This window comes from Microcaecilia unicolor, chromosome 4 (genome assembly GCF_901765095.1).
Source record: "Microcaecilia unicolor chromosome 4, aMicUni1.1, whole genome shotgun sequence".
Lineage (NCBI taxonomy): Eukaryota > Metazoa > Chordata > Amphibia > Gymnophiona > Siphonopidae > Microcaecilia > Microcaecilia unicolor.
The window spans coordinates 140,469,090-140,486,762 of record NC_044034.1 but is presented as its reverse complement, the minus strand read 5'-3'; the positions used below and the strand labels follow the sequence as shown (position 1 = coordinate 140,486,762).

At 42.1% G+C, this 17,673-nt stretch overlaps 1 protein-coding gene across 3 annotated transcripts in view; it reads right to left on the bottom strand.

The window, feature by feature from the left end:
- WT1 (WT1 transcription factor) overlaps positions 1–17,673 on the bottom strand; it is a 91,765-nt gene that overhangs the window by 35,983 nt on the left and 38,109 nt on the right. For all 3 annotated transcript variants that reach the window (XM_030200660.1, XM_030200661.1, XM_030200662.1), the window contains exon 3: positions 16,230–16,332. In XM_030200660.1, coding sequence (XP_030056520.1) covers positions 16,230–16,332 — 103 coding nt within the window. The remainder of the gene's footprint in view (positions 1–16,229; positions 16,333–17,673) is intronic.

Below are 17,673 nucleotides of genomic sequence, written 5' to 3'. Positions count from 1 at the left end.
AGTTCCTTGAGTGGTTCATTTCTCAGAGCCTCCTCCACACTCACACTTTGTGCTCCCTTTCGCCTTTTCATCAACTGTTTCCTTCATTTATTTTGATCATTTATGTACATTAACACACAGTCCTGCTCGCTGGTGTCACAAAGATACTGTAAAGTATTCTAGTATTAGGGACAGTTATACTTCTAGGTTATTTATGCAGTTTGTATTTTTATGATAAGTACAGAAGTAGTGCCACACTGGGACAGACCAAAGGCCCATCAAGCCCAGCATCCTGTTTCCAACAGTGGCCAATCCAGGTCACAAATACCTGGCAAGATCCAAAAACATTTCAATACATTTGATGCTGCTTATCCCAGAAATAAGCTGTGGATTTTCCCCAAGTCATTTTAACAATGGTCTATGGACTTTTCCTTTAGGAAGCCGTCCAGACCTTTTTTAAACCCCGCTAAGTTAACCGCCTTTACCGCACTCTCTGGCAACAAATTCCAGAGTTTAATTACATGTTGAGTGAAGAAACATTTTCTCCAATTCATTTTAAATTTACTACTTTGTAGCTTCATCGCATGCCCCCTAGTCCTAGTATTTTTGGAAAGAGTAAACAAGCGATTCACGTTTACCCATTGATGGGGTAGTATGGTACAATTGATGTAGTATGGTACAATTTTTCACAGGGGTAGTCATCTAAGTCTGTTGTAACAAGAATTAAAGGTGTCACCTTACAGACGACTCGGTCTAATGAGGTCTGAGCATTCAAGGACCAGAGTCTATAAGGCACCACTTCTTCTTCCATTTCATTATAATAGTTTTATTTACTGCATTACATTTGGTGTAAACCACTTTGCACTGAACTTTGTTAAAGGAAGACAATATACAAAGTAACATAGATATAACATCTTTTCGAGCCCTGGGAGTTTGTGCAATGAAACAGCACATTTTGCTGAGCTGCACTGTTTCTGCTGTTTTCATGCTGAAAAGTCATGAGGTGGAATGTACCCACAATGCAACATGAAAAATTCCAGATATAGGAAGATGACCACATGCAATGAACTTGTGGACAGATTTACAGCACACTACATTAAGAGGAACTGAAACATGAATTCTACGATTTTGTTTCAAAGGTTCCCTGGGAATTTCAGATGGTTTGTGGCTTGCTAAAGTTCACGATCACCAGCTTCTTCAGACTCAACCTTGTAGCTTTGCCATAGGTAGAGAATGGCAGGAAGTTCCTTTGAAAAGTAGGGACTGGGAGTTCCTGTAGTATAAACGAGATTTCATTTTCTTGGGGGTGGTAAAACTTTGCCATTCAAGCGATTTTCAATCTCTCAGTACTTTTTCTAGACTTGCAGTCTGCAACCACCATAGGTGCAGTTTGCCTGCTTAGGGGGAAGGATGTCAAATTGATGGGACAAGGGTGGTAAGGATGGATTATTTAAATCAATAAAACAAATAAATACACCTAAATCTAGACAGCTCTATAAATGAATCTTTCAGCACCTTTGTGAAAAAACAATTCAATTGAAGACAGAACAGTTTCATTAAGAGATGTTTCTTCTTTCTAATTTTATTTAATTCCAGGGAAGTTTCTGAAAATTCTTCTTTCCTCATTTCCCAGTACTCTAGAAATAGTAAGAGTGAATATCTATCAATCACCACTGGATATTTCTCCCAGATGTCTAACGTGTGAACACAGCACAAAACAACAAGAAATGCATAAAGGTGCATTCACTGAATGAGTGGGTGAGCTGATCTGTTAGGATGCTGCTGAGTGGATGCAAATGTGGGGCTGGGGGGTGGAGAGTGAGTGCTAGGGAGGGTGTAGGAGATAAGTATAGAAGGGAGAATGTGAGACATATGAGTGTAGGGGACGTGAAGAGGGGTGTGCATGCAAGGGGCTGCGAGATGAGTGCAAGGTATGCTGGGGGGGGGGGGGGGGACCAACATGATTAAGGGGATGCAATGACTCAGATGAGGAAGGCTGAAGAGGTTAAGGGTCTTCAGCTTGAAGAACAGATAACTCAGAGGAGATATGACAGAAGTTTCAAAATCCTAAGTGGAGGGAAATGGGTAAAACTAGGGGACACACAATGAAATTACAGAGTACTACATTTAAAATGAATTGGAGAAAATATTTTTTCACTCAGTGCATAGTTAAACTCTGGAATTCATTGCTTGAGGATGTGGTAAGAGCAGTTAACATAGCTGTGTTTTAAAAAAAAAAGGTTTGGACAAGTTCCTGGAGGAAAAGTCCATAAACTGCTATTGAGATAGAACTGGGGGAAAGTCACGGAGGTAGGTAGCATGGAATCTATCTATCTTTTGGGATCCTGTCATGTACTTGTGGCCTGGATTGGCCACTGTTGGGCTTGATGGACCTTTGGTTTCACCTAGTAAGGCAATGCTTATGTACTTAAAGTATGTAACCTTCCAGCAACCTCCAGTTACTGTACCATAGTTATGATCACCAATTCTTTGCCACCACAGGCAAGCTTTCAGCTAGCACCAGTTTCAGCAAGACTAGGAGATACTGTATGAAGTTACGTAGTAAGCACATTTAAAACAAACAGGAGAAAGACTTGGTAGACCTGGGGAAAGCCCGGGCTTATCCCTGAGGTCAAGTAACTTGGAATCTTACTACTTTTTAGACGCTACCAGGTACTTGTGACCTAGATTGGCTACTGTTGGAAACAGGATACTGGCCTAGATGGCCTTTGGTCTGACCCAGTAGGGCAACTCTTAAGTTGCCTTGAACAAGCACAGAGGCTGTTTGAGGGAGAAGAAGGGTTTTAGTCCTCACAGTGTCTGGATAGGCAGTATGGTCTTCAGCTGCCATCATTTCTCTTCCTCTTCTTCCTTAAGAATATTAGAACTCTTAAGTTCTAATATTCTTAAGGAAGAAGAGGAAGAGAAATGATGGCAGCTGAAGACCATACTGCCTATCCAGACACTGTGAGGACTAAAACCCTTCTTCTCCCTCAAACAGCCTCTGTGCTTGTTCAAGGCTTCCTGCTAAGTGGACCATCATTCTTGTCCACTTCCTTTTCACAGATGATTCTGATTAATTAGATTGTCACTTAGCTGGACAGTATGTTGTGGAGAAGATGGACATAATGAAAAACAACAAAGAGAGTCCAAATCTCCCGCAAAAACACACAGGGAACCAACAAGTCAAGTGGAAGATATCCAGAAGGACCAGACTGAAGTCACAGATGTTAAAAGCCAAAATAATTTATTGGGACCCTTTTTTTTTACACGGTCCATGTTTCGGCCAAAAAGGCCTTCCTCAGGGGTCTTCAAATTGGCACATACAGATGATCCTTCCAAAAGTACTTATGGAATAAAACGATCTGGACAAAACTCAGGATAGAGAACGCTAAGACTGTCCGAATACAACATAGGCTTCCAAGTCTGCCAATTTGAAGACCCCTGAGGACCTTTTTGGCTAAAACACGGACCGTGTAAAAAAAAAAGGGTCCCAATAAATTATTTTGGCTTTTAACATCTGTGACTTCAGTCTGGTCCTTCTGGATATCTTCCGCTTGACTTGTTGGTTCCCCGAAGATGGACATAACTTCATGAGCCTCCCCACCCATCAGGAGTAATGGAGATCCTCTGAACCTTATTTCTGCTTTTCTCATTTTTGAGCTCCTCTCAGTCTCCTTCTAAGCAGCAAACGCAGGGTCCACCTGTTCCGTGCAGCCTTCAATTGCTGATTTTGGCTCACTCGAGTGCAATCAGCTAATCTAGTCGGAGCCTGTTAAACTACAGCAGAATTTTCTGTTTTGTGTTGCTCATAAATTCTTGGTTTGTGTTGTTTTTTTTGCTTTATTTTACTAATATGCTCCTTTTGATTATTGTACACCGCTTTGTTGGACTGACCCTAAGCGGGATATCAAATAAACCTAACCTTGAACCTTATCTTCAGACCCACAGCCATAGGGTTTCCAGGATACCCACAATGAATATACATAAAATAAGTTTACACTTACTGAGTCTCTAATATATACAAATTTATCTTATTTATATTTATCTTGGAGATGCTGAAAATCCAGTTAGCAAGGTGTGTCAACAGAACAGGTATGGGAAGCCCCAATTTAATGTAACATGCATTTGACTCCATTTTTCAATTACTGTCACAAACCTATTTGCACGTGCAATATATCCTGAAATATTAGCCAATTTTCCCTTCATCTGCTGTCTGTGCCTTCAGTTTATACAGAACGCTGCAGGAAAACTTGACTTTCAGTCTCACTGGTTTCCTGATATTATATCTTTCTTTCAACAGTTGCACCGGGGTTCATTCTTTAACAAACTGAAAACAATGGGTCTAATATGTGTCTGAACAGATGAGCTAACTCTGCCTTATCACAGCTCTCAAATCTCAGTGAACTCTCTCCCTCCTCATGCTTAACTGTCCAAACTCATCTGCTCATTGCACTGTCCAGCAATGTGCCACCACCAGTTCTGCTCCAAGAAGTGAGATAAATTATCTCATGAAAACAAGGAGTAATGAACATGCTGTAAAGAGCCTGCAGGAGCCCCTACTGCCCCCCCCCCCCCCCCCCCCCCCGGTTACTAACAGCCACAATCTTCCTAAAGGTACCGCTGTCAATAACTTCTCTGCTGCATGTCTCCTCTCACAGTGACATCACTACTAATGATTTGGGACTTTACGTTTGGAAAAAGGCACAAAACAAATGAACTAACAATAAAAATCAGCTCCATGGTACATTTTGCAGGGTAACTAATGCACAATTGAATAAAATATTATTGAGTTGTAATGGTTGCCTATGTGCTTGCTTTGTGATGTTTGCTTTGAATTGGAGTGTAGTCTCTTGTGGGATGTTAATTGAACACAGGGTAGATACAGAAAATAAATATTAAACAGTATTTTCTCAGTGATAGTTCTTCGACTCTTACTATTCAGATCACTATTTCACTCAGCTTGGAATAAGGCTTCTCCTTTCTAAGCACCCACCATTGTTTCAAATTAAGGGGCCCTTTTACAAAGGCGCGCTGAAAAATGGCCTGCGGTAGTGCAGGTGCGTGTTTTGGGCGCGTGCAGAATCATTTTCCAGAGCACCTGTAAAAAAAATGCCTTTTTAAAATTTTTGCGGAAAATAGATATGCGGCAAAATGAAAATTGCCACGCGTCCATTTTGGGTCTGAGACCTTACCGCCAGCCATTGACCTAGCAGTAAGGTCTCACATGGTAACTTGGCGGTAATGGTTCTACACGCATAAAATGCCGATTACTGCCCGATTACAGCTCACGCACCAGAAAATAAAAATATTTTCCTGCGCGCGTAACGGATACATGAGTGGAGGAGTGGCCTAGTGGTTAGAGCACCAGTCTTGCAATCCAGAGGTGGCTGGCTCAAATCCCGCTGCTGCTCCTTGTGATCTTGGGCAAGTCACTTAACCCTCCATTGCCTCAGGTACAAACTTAGATTGTGAGCCCTCCTGGGACAGAAAAATATCCAGTGTGCCTGAATGTAACTCACCTTGAGCTACTACTGAAAAAGGTGTGAGCAAAATCTAAAATAATAATAAGAAGAAGATTCTGAAATACCAGCATGCACACTGATAATTGCAGACTGGGTGCTGTCACAAGTAGTGGCACATTTGTGTCTGTTCCTGCAGGTGTTTAGAAAAGGCTACACAGCGACAGATCCTTCTCTGTAATACTAGCAGATATTGGCATTCCCGACCTGGACATCTCAGTTCTGATGTGGAATCTTTCTGTATGTGTAATTGTTAATATTTATCTGCCTGGATATTACCTCATGACAACAACCTGAGAGAGAAGACCAACTTCGGCTTTTGTAAGGCACTGCTACCTTAAGGTCCCAAGATCCTTAGCAGGAAGTAAAGACGAAAGGCTCTGTCCAAAAAGGATTAAAGCAAATTGGATGAAAATGAAAGGAAATCAACGCTGAGCGAAAGGAACTGAAAAGGAATGAAGTAGTAGATCAGGGCCGTTTGTTTTGGCTTGGAGTCTAGCGCTGCTGAGTTCCTGACCTCTGCACAGACTGAGCTGTAATCTCTCTTCGAACTCCCCCTCTTCTAAACTCACTCTAAGTGTGAGTCATAGTAAATGTGCTTATTACAGATCCATGAGCAGTTCATATCTCCCTTTCTAATGGCCCCGGTGTGGTTGTCGTTTTACCCCTGCTTCTGAGCTGCAGTGGGTTGTCAGCAATGTGACCAAATCTGAGAATATTCTAATCGCAAAAAAAAAAAATTGATGTGAAAACTGCTAAGATTGTAAAGATGCTACTGCTGCATGCATTATAAGAGTCAAAATATTGCTCCACAATGTAAGCACAATGGCCTGATATCAGTCGGTGGTAGGCAGCGCGTTTGCTGTCTGCTGCTGGCATTAAACCTGGATATTCAATGCCAGGCTGGATACGGCCCGCCATTGACTATCCAGGTTTATTTTGGCTGCTATAAATTTAACCGGCTATGCTGACATTCATTGCTAACCAGTTAACTTTTTAGCGGTCAAAGATAGTATTTATTTATTTATTGCACTTGTATCCCACATTTTCCCACCTATTTGCAGGCTCAGTGTGGCTTACAGAGACCTGTTATGGTATCGCCATTCCAGGGTAGATGATACAATTGGTGTTACAAAGTAATCAAGGATGACAAAAAAGAACTAAGCAGACAGTTATAGAAAGAGGATATTCAGAATAAGGGTGGAGTGGTGATGTATTATAGTTAAGCTATGGATTCTCGTGGTAGGCCTTGTTGAAGAGATAGGTTTTCAGAGATTTATTATTATTATTATTATTATTATTTATTGCATTTGTATCCCACATTCCCCCACCTATTTGCAGGCTCAATGTGGCTTACATAGATTTGGTAACATTTTCATGACAGGATATCGGATACAGTTAGTAATGTGTAGTGATTAAGGAAGGGAGAGGGAAGAAGGAAGAGAGTTGTTAGGGTAGTTATAGAAGGTTTGCGTTCATAATTGAGTGGACTTAGTGAGGTTATAGGTTCTCATTGTAAGCCTTGTTGAAGAAGAATGTTTTCAGAGATATTCGAAAGATAGATGTTTCTTTGATTGCTTTCAGGTCTGTAGGTAGTGCATTCCATATCTGCGTGCTCTTGTAAGAGAAGGTAGCGGCGTGCGAAAGTTAGTTATTTCGTTTATTGTTTTCAAGTTCGTTGGTAGTGCATTCCACAGCTGCGTGCTCATGTAGGAAAATCTGGTCGCATGTGTTAGTCTGTATTTTAATCCTTTACAGCTTGGGAAGTGTAGATTAAGAAATGTGCGGGCAGATCTTTTAGCAGATTCTTAGCAGGCCTACTATTTAAGCGTCTATTTTCACCGCTCATCATAGCCGGTTTGGCATTAAATATTCACTCCTAACCGGCTAACTGGGATATTCAGCGGGAGATAACCAGTTTCTCTCGCTGAATATCCATGGTTATGCACTTGAACACTATTTAACAAACCAGGAGCCATTCCAGGCTAGTTAAATAGTCTTGAATATCGGAGGGAATATATTTCTCTCCAAATTTTGTTGTTTCATGCATCATGAAGACAAAGAGCAGTGATCTGTCTGTAGTTAATGGAAACTTGTAACACCAATGACCATGACAACAGCTTCCTGTACTGATTCTAGTCACCGGGCTCACCTCTTCTTGAAGTCACGTAGAATGAATCTTCTCAGATTTCTCTACAGATTTATTTATTAGGATTTATTTATATACTGATACGAGCATTTCTGACTGTCCTGTGGAAGTTTCCCAGTCCTGTTTGAGGTGAAGACCTGAGCTGAGAATTGAGCCAGTTCTACTAATGTAGTTCACAGAAGGGAAGAATAATTTCGCCCGTCCCCCAACTTTCCACATCCTTGTCTTTTACTGCCCATCAATTCAATGTATCACCAGTGTAGATACCTCAGAAGCTAAGGCAGATGTGAGTCTGACTTGTTAGTTAAGGTGGCTTTTTTTGTGGCCCTCTAGTTTTTGACCTTAGGCTGACCCTGCCTGACCACCAATCCTCTCATCTGAACCAGCATGCATTAGAAGCTTTGAAAGCATTTTGGGAGGACAAATTAAATATCAAAATTAATGAAATGAAATAGTTGTTCAAATTTATGGATATAGCTGGGATCCCAGCTCTCTTCCTTTGCAGGGGGGGGGGTTGGTTTAGTGGTTTAAATCGTCATCAGGATGCCAGAGTTTGAATCCTCTATCTCCTAAGACAGCTAGTTATCTTGCTCAAGTCTCAGTAATGGGAGTGGATGAGTTAGCACAGAGGGCTGAGGACTTGAGGAATTGGTTTCAATGCTCACTCTAGGTAACTCCCAGATATAAAACTTAGGGGTTCTTTTACTAAGCGATGGTAAAAATGGCCTGTTTCTATTTCTTGTATTAATAGCTATGTGCTAAAGTTGTCATTAGCACATGGTCATTAAAAACTTAGCACATCTGCCACCCGTTGTGTAGGCAGTGAGGGTTCATGCACTATCCTGTGCTAATTGGTTAGCATGCAGTCATGTAGCTGCGCTTACCGATTAGTGCAGGAACACTCTCTCTACTACTCCCAGATATGCCCCCTCAAAAAATGTTTAAAAATGTTTAGCTCATGCAGATTTGCCACTTACCAAAGGATGCCCAAGCACGTCCTGTGCTGGCACCATTTTAAGCTGAATTAGGCGCCTGATAACGCCTAACACAACTTTGTAAAAGGGCCTCTTAGATTGTGAGCCCAGTAGGGACAGAGAAAGTACCTGCATATAATGTGTACAGTGCTGCATATATCTAGTAGCGCTATAGAAATGATTTTAAAAAACTTGTAGTCATAAAGCAGCAATGAAGAACACCTAATGAATGTACAACCCACAGTTATAGGTGCCGTCTCTTTGAGTGCAGTGAGTGCTTGAGAACCCCCAGAACGCGTAACTTATACTGTTTTTGACCCAGAAAGTTGCTTCCTGAGCTCACAGTGTTTTGGGGTTTACTAATAAAAACCTGGAGCCACAGCAGTGATCTATTTTTTCTAATTACTGCCAAAATTATTTAGTAAATACATTAGCAGTAGTTTTGCCTGTACAATATATACTACATATATTTCACAAAGAGGAAAGTGCAGACATTGAAGTGTCTTTATATCCAGAATCCTGCTCAGAACCTTTCTGGATGGCGTCATGTTTCCTGCCCAGTTTTCACAGAGGTCTCACCACAAATCATCTTTACATGGCTTTGGTGGGATGAACTGAAAGACAGGATGAAGATTTTTCCTTCTCTACCTAATCTGTCTTCCAAGGGTTTTTCCTTCCTTCATTACCTTGTTACTTCTTTCCCTTGACGTCACCTCAGCTCATCAGCAGCATGAGCTGGGGAAGTTATACAAGAATTCGTTTATCTCCTTCCCTCTCATTAATTATAAAATGATGTCAAAAGTAGCCAATTAAGAGCTTGAGCAGTGCTCACGTGCTCCTTCTTGTATTACAATGTTGTGTGCTCACTAGTCACTAAGCAACTTTATCAAAGGAATATGGGACTGGCTCCAAGGTCACAGAGAGTTGAAAAATAATTTTGGATAACTTCTCCACTCCCTCTCAAATACGCTACAGAAGAAATCACCAGAGTTTGTGTACTGCAACATACTACAAATGACACCAGTTCACAATATATGAATCTTCAGCACTGAAAGGACATTGTCATAACATCATGTTACTATAGAAAACAACTTGTTCTGCTTATGGGATCAGTATTCAAAAGCTCTTATCCGGATAACAGCACCTGCTATCCAGATATGTGCTGCTGACTGGATAATGCCTCTGAATATCCTCACAGACCTCTCTGTACTATCCGGATAGTGCCTCTGAATATCCTTACAGACCTCCTCTGTACTATCCGGATAGTATCTCTGAATATCCTCACAGACCTCTCTGTACTATCCGGATAGTGCCTCTGAATATCCTTACAGACCTCCTCTGTACTATCCAGATAGTATCTCTGAATATCCTCACAGACCTCTGTGTACTATCCGGATAGTGCCTCTGAATATTCTTACAGACCTCCTCTGTACTATCTGGATAGTATCTCTGAATATCCTCACAGACCTCTCTGTACTATCCGGATAGTGCCTCTGAATATCCTTACAGACCTCCTCTGTACTATCCGGATAGTGCTACTACTACTACTATTTAGCATTTCTATAGCGCTACAAGGCGTACGCAGCGCTGAATATCCTCTGAATATCCTCACAGACCTCCTCTGTACTATCCAGATAGTGTCTCTGAATATCCTCACTATCCAATGAGTTACAAAATCAACATGACCAAATCTGATTGATTTCTTTGTCTAGTGACAAAAGAACTGGATCAAGGCCGTGGGCTGAATGTGATCTGCTTATATTTCAGGGAAGCCTTTGATACTGTTTCTCATAGGAGGCTCATGAATAAACTGAGTAGATTGAGGATGGGATGCAAGGTGGTAAACTGAATCTGAAATTGACTGACTGAGAGGCAACAGAGGGTGGTGCTAAATAAAATTCGCTCAAAAGAAAGAAAGGTGAGTAGTGGAGTGCCTCAGGGCTCTGTCCCTGTGGCCAATTCTGTATTTATAACCAAAGGGTTAGAAAGAAATGAGTGCCTTTTTGTAGATCACACAAAGATTGGTGTCAGAATGGACACATAGAGGGAATGGAAAGCATGAGAAGCAATCTACAAAAATTAAAAGCTTGGGCTAATGCTTGGCAGTTACGTTTTAACATAGGGTAATGCATTTGGGGTGCAGAAATACAAAAGAGAGACTGATATATGCAAGCAGTGGTGTGCTGGAGCCGGAGCAAGAGCCGCTTGTTAAATTTTGACAGCTCTTGCGAGCCGGTTATTCTTGGGGGCAAGCTGGCTCCATTACGGGAGGTAAGCATGGCAGGAGGGCGCCATCACAGGCCATGCTTACCTCCCCTCCCGCTCCCAAACATGTCCAATGATGTCCTTCGCCCCCACCCTCCCCTCCCGCTCCCATCCGTCTTTTTGTATTACCTCCGTCGAAGCGCCCTGTTATTGAAAGCCCTGCTGCCCGTCTCCAGCCTTCCCTGCTTGCTTCTGATGAGTTCGTGCCCTTAGTCCTGCCTTCTGACGTCATTCTGATGTCATTTCCTTTTTCTGCGAAGGCGGGACTGAGAGAACAAACATCATCACAAAGCAAGCAGGGGAAGGCTGGAGACCGGCAGCAGGGCTTTAAATAACGCGGCGCTTCAACGGAGGTAATACAAAAAGATGGATGGGAGCGGGAGGGGAGGGGAGGGTGGGGGCGACAGAGAATAGCTGGATATGGATGGGAGCGGGAGGGCAGGGGAGGGAGGAGAATCGCTGGGTATGGATGGGTAGAGGGGGGCAGGGAAGAGAATTGCTGGACATGGATGGGTAGAGGGGGGGGCAGGGAAGAGAATTGCTGGACATGGATGGGTAGAGGGGGACAGGGGAGAGAATTGCTGGGCATGGATGGGTAAAGGGGGGCAGGGGAGAGAATTGTTGGGCATGGATGGGTAGAGGGGAGCAGGGAAGAGAATTACTGGGCATGGATGGGTAGAGGGGGCAGGGGAGAGAATTGATGGGCATGGATGGGTAGTGGGGGGCAGGGGAGAGAATTGCTGGGCATGGATGGGTAGTGGGGGGCAGGGGAGAGAATTGCTGGGTATGGATGGAGGGGAGGGAAGGGAGAGAGAAGAAATGCTGGACATGGAGGGAAGATAGAGGAAGGAGATTAGATGAGGGAAAAGGAAGTGAGGAGAGAAACTGCACATGGATGGAGAAAATAGGCAGAAGCTGGATCCACTGTACAGTCAAGTCTGCGGAGGACCAGAAATGAAGAAGAAAGGAGGAAAGAAAAGAAATAAATGGAAAGGAAGCCCTGGAAATGGAGTCAAGGGAACAGATAGAGAGCAGCAGAATCAGATACTGGGCCAGCATGATCAGAGAAACAAAGTCACCAGACAACAAAGGTAGAAAAAAATAATTTTATTTTCATTATAGTGTTTGGAATATGTCCACTTTGAGAATCAGGTGCTGAACGTTAAAAGTTTATATTTATTTACTTTTATGGCATTTTACCCCATATTAAACATGAATTAGATTGGAACCTGGGATCATTTAATTTTTTTTTCCCTGGAGAGAGTAATGCATTGCGCCCCCCCCCCCCCCCCGGCTATAGCCAGCTCTGCAATTTGGAGGGGGGCGCAGAGGTGGACGGGGGGGGGGGGGCGCCGAGGTGGACAGAGGGGGGGGCGCCGAGGTGGACCAGGGAAAGAGCCTGTTGTTAAAAATTTACCAGCACACCACTGTATGCATGGACCAGAAAAGTGATCTTGGGGTGATTGTGTCTGAGGATATCAAGGTGGCAAAACAATGTGACAAAGAAATGACCAGGTGATTACTACTGATTCATCACTATCCTTCACCATCCAAATTTCCCATGTCCTCAAGACTGGGTTCTACTTTCTGCGGTGGCTTAGGTCTTTCCACAACATGCTTGACTCTGAATCACTTCACTCCCTATTCTATGCCTATATAAACACCTGTTATGATTATTGTAATGTCATTTAAGCTGGTATCAGTGGCGTACCGAGGGCGGGGCGGTCCACTGCAGGTGCATGTTGCAGGGAGGTAGAGGGAACAGCTGTGTGGCTGTCGGCTCCACCGGTGTCCTGCTCCCTCTGATGATTACTTCCTGTTCCTTGAGAAGGGGACTGGTGAAGCCGACAGCTGCGCAGCTGCTCCCAGCACCCCCCAGGAGGTAACAGCAATGCAGCCGGGGGGAGGGGGGTTGGAGGTGATGCAACAGGGGTGCGCTGCATCAGGGGGGTGAGCAGCAGCGATCCACCCTGGGCGGCAGCTGACCAAGGAACACCATTGGCTGGGATTACCAAATCCAATTTGAATCGCCTTCAGATACTCCAAAATACAGCCGCTCATATCATTTGTCAAGCATCCTGCTATGATCGGGTCACACCACTCCTTCAATTCCTCCATTGGCTTCCGATAGAATATAGGATTAATGCTCTATAGCACCACTCCCTCCTATCTGGCTTCTCTGATCATACTGTATTCCCTGCCTCGAATTCTTCGATTCCTAACTGATAGCAGTTTACTTTTGCCACTGCCCTTTAAAGCAAGGTGGGAATCCACCTGTTCTTCTGCATTCTACTTTCTATCACCTGCACTATGGAATTCACTCCCTCAGCATCTCTGGTTGGAGAGATATTATACATATTTCTGGTCCTCCCTTTGGACTTATCTTTTCCAATTTGCATTCAATAATAATAATAATAATAAATTTATTTGTAGCCCAAATTATCATAAAATTCTAAGCAAGGAACAGAATAACATATATAATAGGATAACATGTTACAGACAATGTGCCATGAAACATTTCATAAAAAAAATAATAATCAGCAGTGTAAACAAATAGCAGGATAGACAGAAGATAGTTCTCAGCGCATGACAAAAATGTCCTAATTGCTCAAATAATCCATACCTGGATTTTAAAAATGATTTTTCAGTTCTGTATTAAATTGAGTAATACTCTGGAGTGAAGCTGAACAGGCAGGCAGTGTGGTCCATAATTTCGGGCCAATTATGTAAAAAATAGAGGATCTAGACTCTTCCAAATACACTTGCCAAAAAGATGGAACATCAAGCAAATTCTTTTCAGAAGATCTCGGGGAATGTAATGGTTGGTAAAGTCTCAAAGCAGAGCATAAGAGTGGAGAAATGCAATTATTTTAAACTTTAAAAATTAATAACAAAAACTTAAATTCCATACAACATTTCACGGGGACCCAATGTAAAGACCTTAGAATAGGAGCGATGTGATCAAAACCTGATGTACCTGTAATTACCATAGTTATAAAATTTTGAATCACTTGAAGAGCCTTCAAATGAACTTTTTATAATGCCAATAAGACCATTACAATAGTACATTAATGGTCAAACTACAATTTGAGCTATCTTTCAAAAGTTTTGATCTGTGACATAGGGCTTCTTACGTCTAACTATTCTAAGCTTACAAAAAACCTTTATGGGTCACATTCTGTACCTGCTTCTTTATTGTAAATGCAGAATCAAGTTGGACTCCCAAATCCCTAATCTCTTTTAAAATTGGGATTTCTATTGAATCGATTTTAAATGCATTAGGAGCATCAAACATCAGTAGAACCTGAAAGTAGAAGAATTTGAGTCTTTGAAAGATTTAATTTTAAATGATTCCCTTCCATCCACTGAGTAATACATTTGAGCTACAACCATAATGTTTGCAAAACCGTCATCAAAGGAAAACTCAGATGGGATCAGAAATTGTATGTCGTCAGCGTAAAGTTTATACTGCACTCCAAGACATCTAAGCAATGAGCAGAGCAGTATAAGAAAAAAGATTGAAAAGGACTGCAGAGCCTTGAGGGACTCCCGCTTTACAAGATACCACATTAGATCAGTATCACCAAATACTAATTACTAGAACAATTCCTAGAGATGCACTGACCTGGTTGCTGTAAGGAGAAGAGAATTTATTTATGACTTTTAATTAATTACTTACCCCACCCCACCCCTATTTACTAGGGGGTGTGGGGTAAGCATGGCTTAGTAAACAGGGGGGTTAGTGATGTAAAGTTTTATTTTGTAATTTTAGCTTACGATGTTTACGTTATCTCTAGACTGTAATGCTAGACTGTATGGCTGGCTTTTCTCTATGTATGTGGATGTGTATGCTCCTTTTTTTTTCTATCAATTTTTGGAGTTCCTTTCTATGCCATCTAGCACTGTTGTATTGTAAACCGTTTTGACTTGCTTGGCAAATAGAGGCGATATATTAAACAAATAAAAGATAAACGTTGAGAGAAGCATGGGCAGCAGAAAAAGAGAAGTGATTATACCCATGGACAAGTCATTAGTGAGGCCACATTTGGCATACCGTATTCAGTTTTGGAGACTGTATCTTGCCAAGGATGTAAAAAGACTTGAAGCCATTCAGAGGAAAGTGACCAAAATGGTATGGGGTCTGCACTGGAAGACACATGGGAAGAGGCTTGAAGACTCGACTATAGGTACCCTGGAGAAGACGAGAGACATGGGAGATACGATAGTAAAGAACAAAACAATCTTTTCTAAAAACGGAGAGGCTACAGAACTAGAGGACATGAAAAGAAGTTTCAAGGAGGGAAATTTAAAAGCAAAACCAGGAAATACTTTTTCATGTAGAAGGTGGTGGATGCCCGGATTGCTTTTCCACAGGAAGTGGTGGGGGTCAAAAACAGTGACAGGATTCAAAAAACGGCGGGAGAAACATCGAGGCGAAGAGTGGGGTAGACTGAATCGGGAATCAGTTGCATCCCTAAAAACAAGAAGGGTAATCCGAATGGAGTTGGAGGTACAACCTTGATGCCAATGAGGTCAGTCATCCATTAAACAAGATGGGAAAATATGCGCATAAAACATTTATGGAAATGCAGATGGTAACACAAAGCTTTTTGTGTTAATGCCTCTGCATTCCAATTTGTGTATTTTAACAGATTTCTTTTTCCCTGCTAACAGGTAAAGAGGTAATTAGCATACTCTGCATCTCATTAGCACAGATTTCTTGCTGTTTTACACAGTTCAGTGCATTGACCCCCAATGTGCGAAAGATTGCTCCAAAGCCGCCTCACTTGTGTCCTGAAGTGTCCGTCTCCCTTATTTCTACTTTACACAGTAGGGGGGGGGGGGTTGTTTTCCAGTACAAAGGGATTTAAAGATTTTACTTGAGACAAATCAGAAGCTTTATATTTTCGGCGAGAAAAGTCATCTACTTCCTGCTTTGCATGTAGTGTATAATCGCTAACTTTTCAGGTGGTAAAGCCAAAGTGTTTGTACTTTTTGCTCTGTATACAGATAGGTGAGAAATGCAAAACATGAAGAAAGCAATTAGTAACCTTTGTAGGAAAGCAACCGGTGACAAACTGCAACATAAAGAGAAAGTTTATATACTGCAAATGTGTCCTAATCAGATGTGGACTGCAGCTGGAGCAGGTTAACCCGAGACCAGTTAATCCAGAGCTCTATGTACAATCTCCACATAATTCCCTTACATACATGTACCAATCTGTGCGGTGTCTGAATTTGTTTACTGCACACTGCCTGTGAATGTTAAACTGGGTCTGAAGCGAAATAACTGGTCTTTAGTAGAGCACACATTTGAACAGAGAAGGCAGCTGCTGATACCTGTTATATGGTGTTCTAAGTAGCAGAGCTTGGCTGCCTGTGCAGCTATCTGTGGGGGTGTGACAGCCATATACAGGCGGAGGTACGGAATACTGCTGATCTCCTGCAAAGACACAACAACCAGTTAGAATATAAGCATTAAGCTCACTATATTCTGTAAAACTTATATATATATATATATACACACACACACACACACACACACACACACACACAAATATATCACAGGCAGAAGTCTGAAAGCAGAAAAATACAGAATGTTCTGAGGAACTATATTTCACTTTCAACCCCAGACCTGGATGCCTGCTGGTAAATCTGAATATTGGTAGGTTTCTTCCATCTAAGTAAGAAGTAATTTTATAAAAGGCCTCATATGAAGTGCCTCTTATGGTGCAGACAGGGCTGGTGTTAGACATGCAGGGGACCAGGGCCCAAAACCTGCCTGCAGGCTATGACTTCTTCAGCTCCAGGCAGGCTGTAGTATAGGGGTCCAGGACAATTGTCCCTTTTGCCACCCCTCAATGCCAGCCCTGGATGTAGATGGTGCGTATGAAAGTGAACGTGGTACAGATGGTGTGTAGTAAAGTGAACCTGGTGCAGATGGTGCGTATTAAACTGAATGTGGTCCAGATGATGTGTTTTGAAGCGAATGTGGTCCAGAAGGTGCATATTAAAGTGAACGTGGTACAGATGATGCATATTAAAGTGAACATGGTGCAGATGGTACATACTAAAGTGAATGTGGTGCAGATGATGCCTAATAAAGTGGACGTGGCATGGATGGTGCATATTAAAGTGAATGTGGTGCAGACGGTGTGTATAAAAGTGAACGTGGTGCAGATGGTGTGTATTAAAGTGAATATGGTGCAGATGGTGTATGTGAGAGTGAATGTGTTGCAGATGATGCATATTAAAGTGGATATGGCATGGATGGTGCATATTAAAGTGAACGTGGTGCAGATGGTGTGTATTAAAGTGAACGTGGTACAGATGATGCATATTAAAGTGAACATGGTGCAGATGGTGCATACTAAAGTGAATGTGGTGCAGATGATGCCTAATAAAGTGGACGTGGCATGGATGGTGCATATTAAAGTGAATGTGGTGCAGACGGTGTGTATAAAAGTGAACGTGGTGCAGATGGTGTGTATTAAAGTGAATATGGTGCAGATGATGTATGTGAGAGTGAATGTGGTACAGATGATGCATATTAAAGTGGATATGGCATGGATGGTGCATATTAAAGTGAACGTGGTGCAGATGGTGTGTATAAAAGTGAACGTGGTGCAGATGGTGTGTATTAAAGTGAATATGGTGCAGATGGTGTATGTGAGAGTGAATGTGGTACAGATGATGCATATTAAAGTGAACGTGGTACAGATGGTGTAAATTAAACTGAATGTGTTACAGATGATGCTTTTTAAAGTGAATGTGGTATAGATGG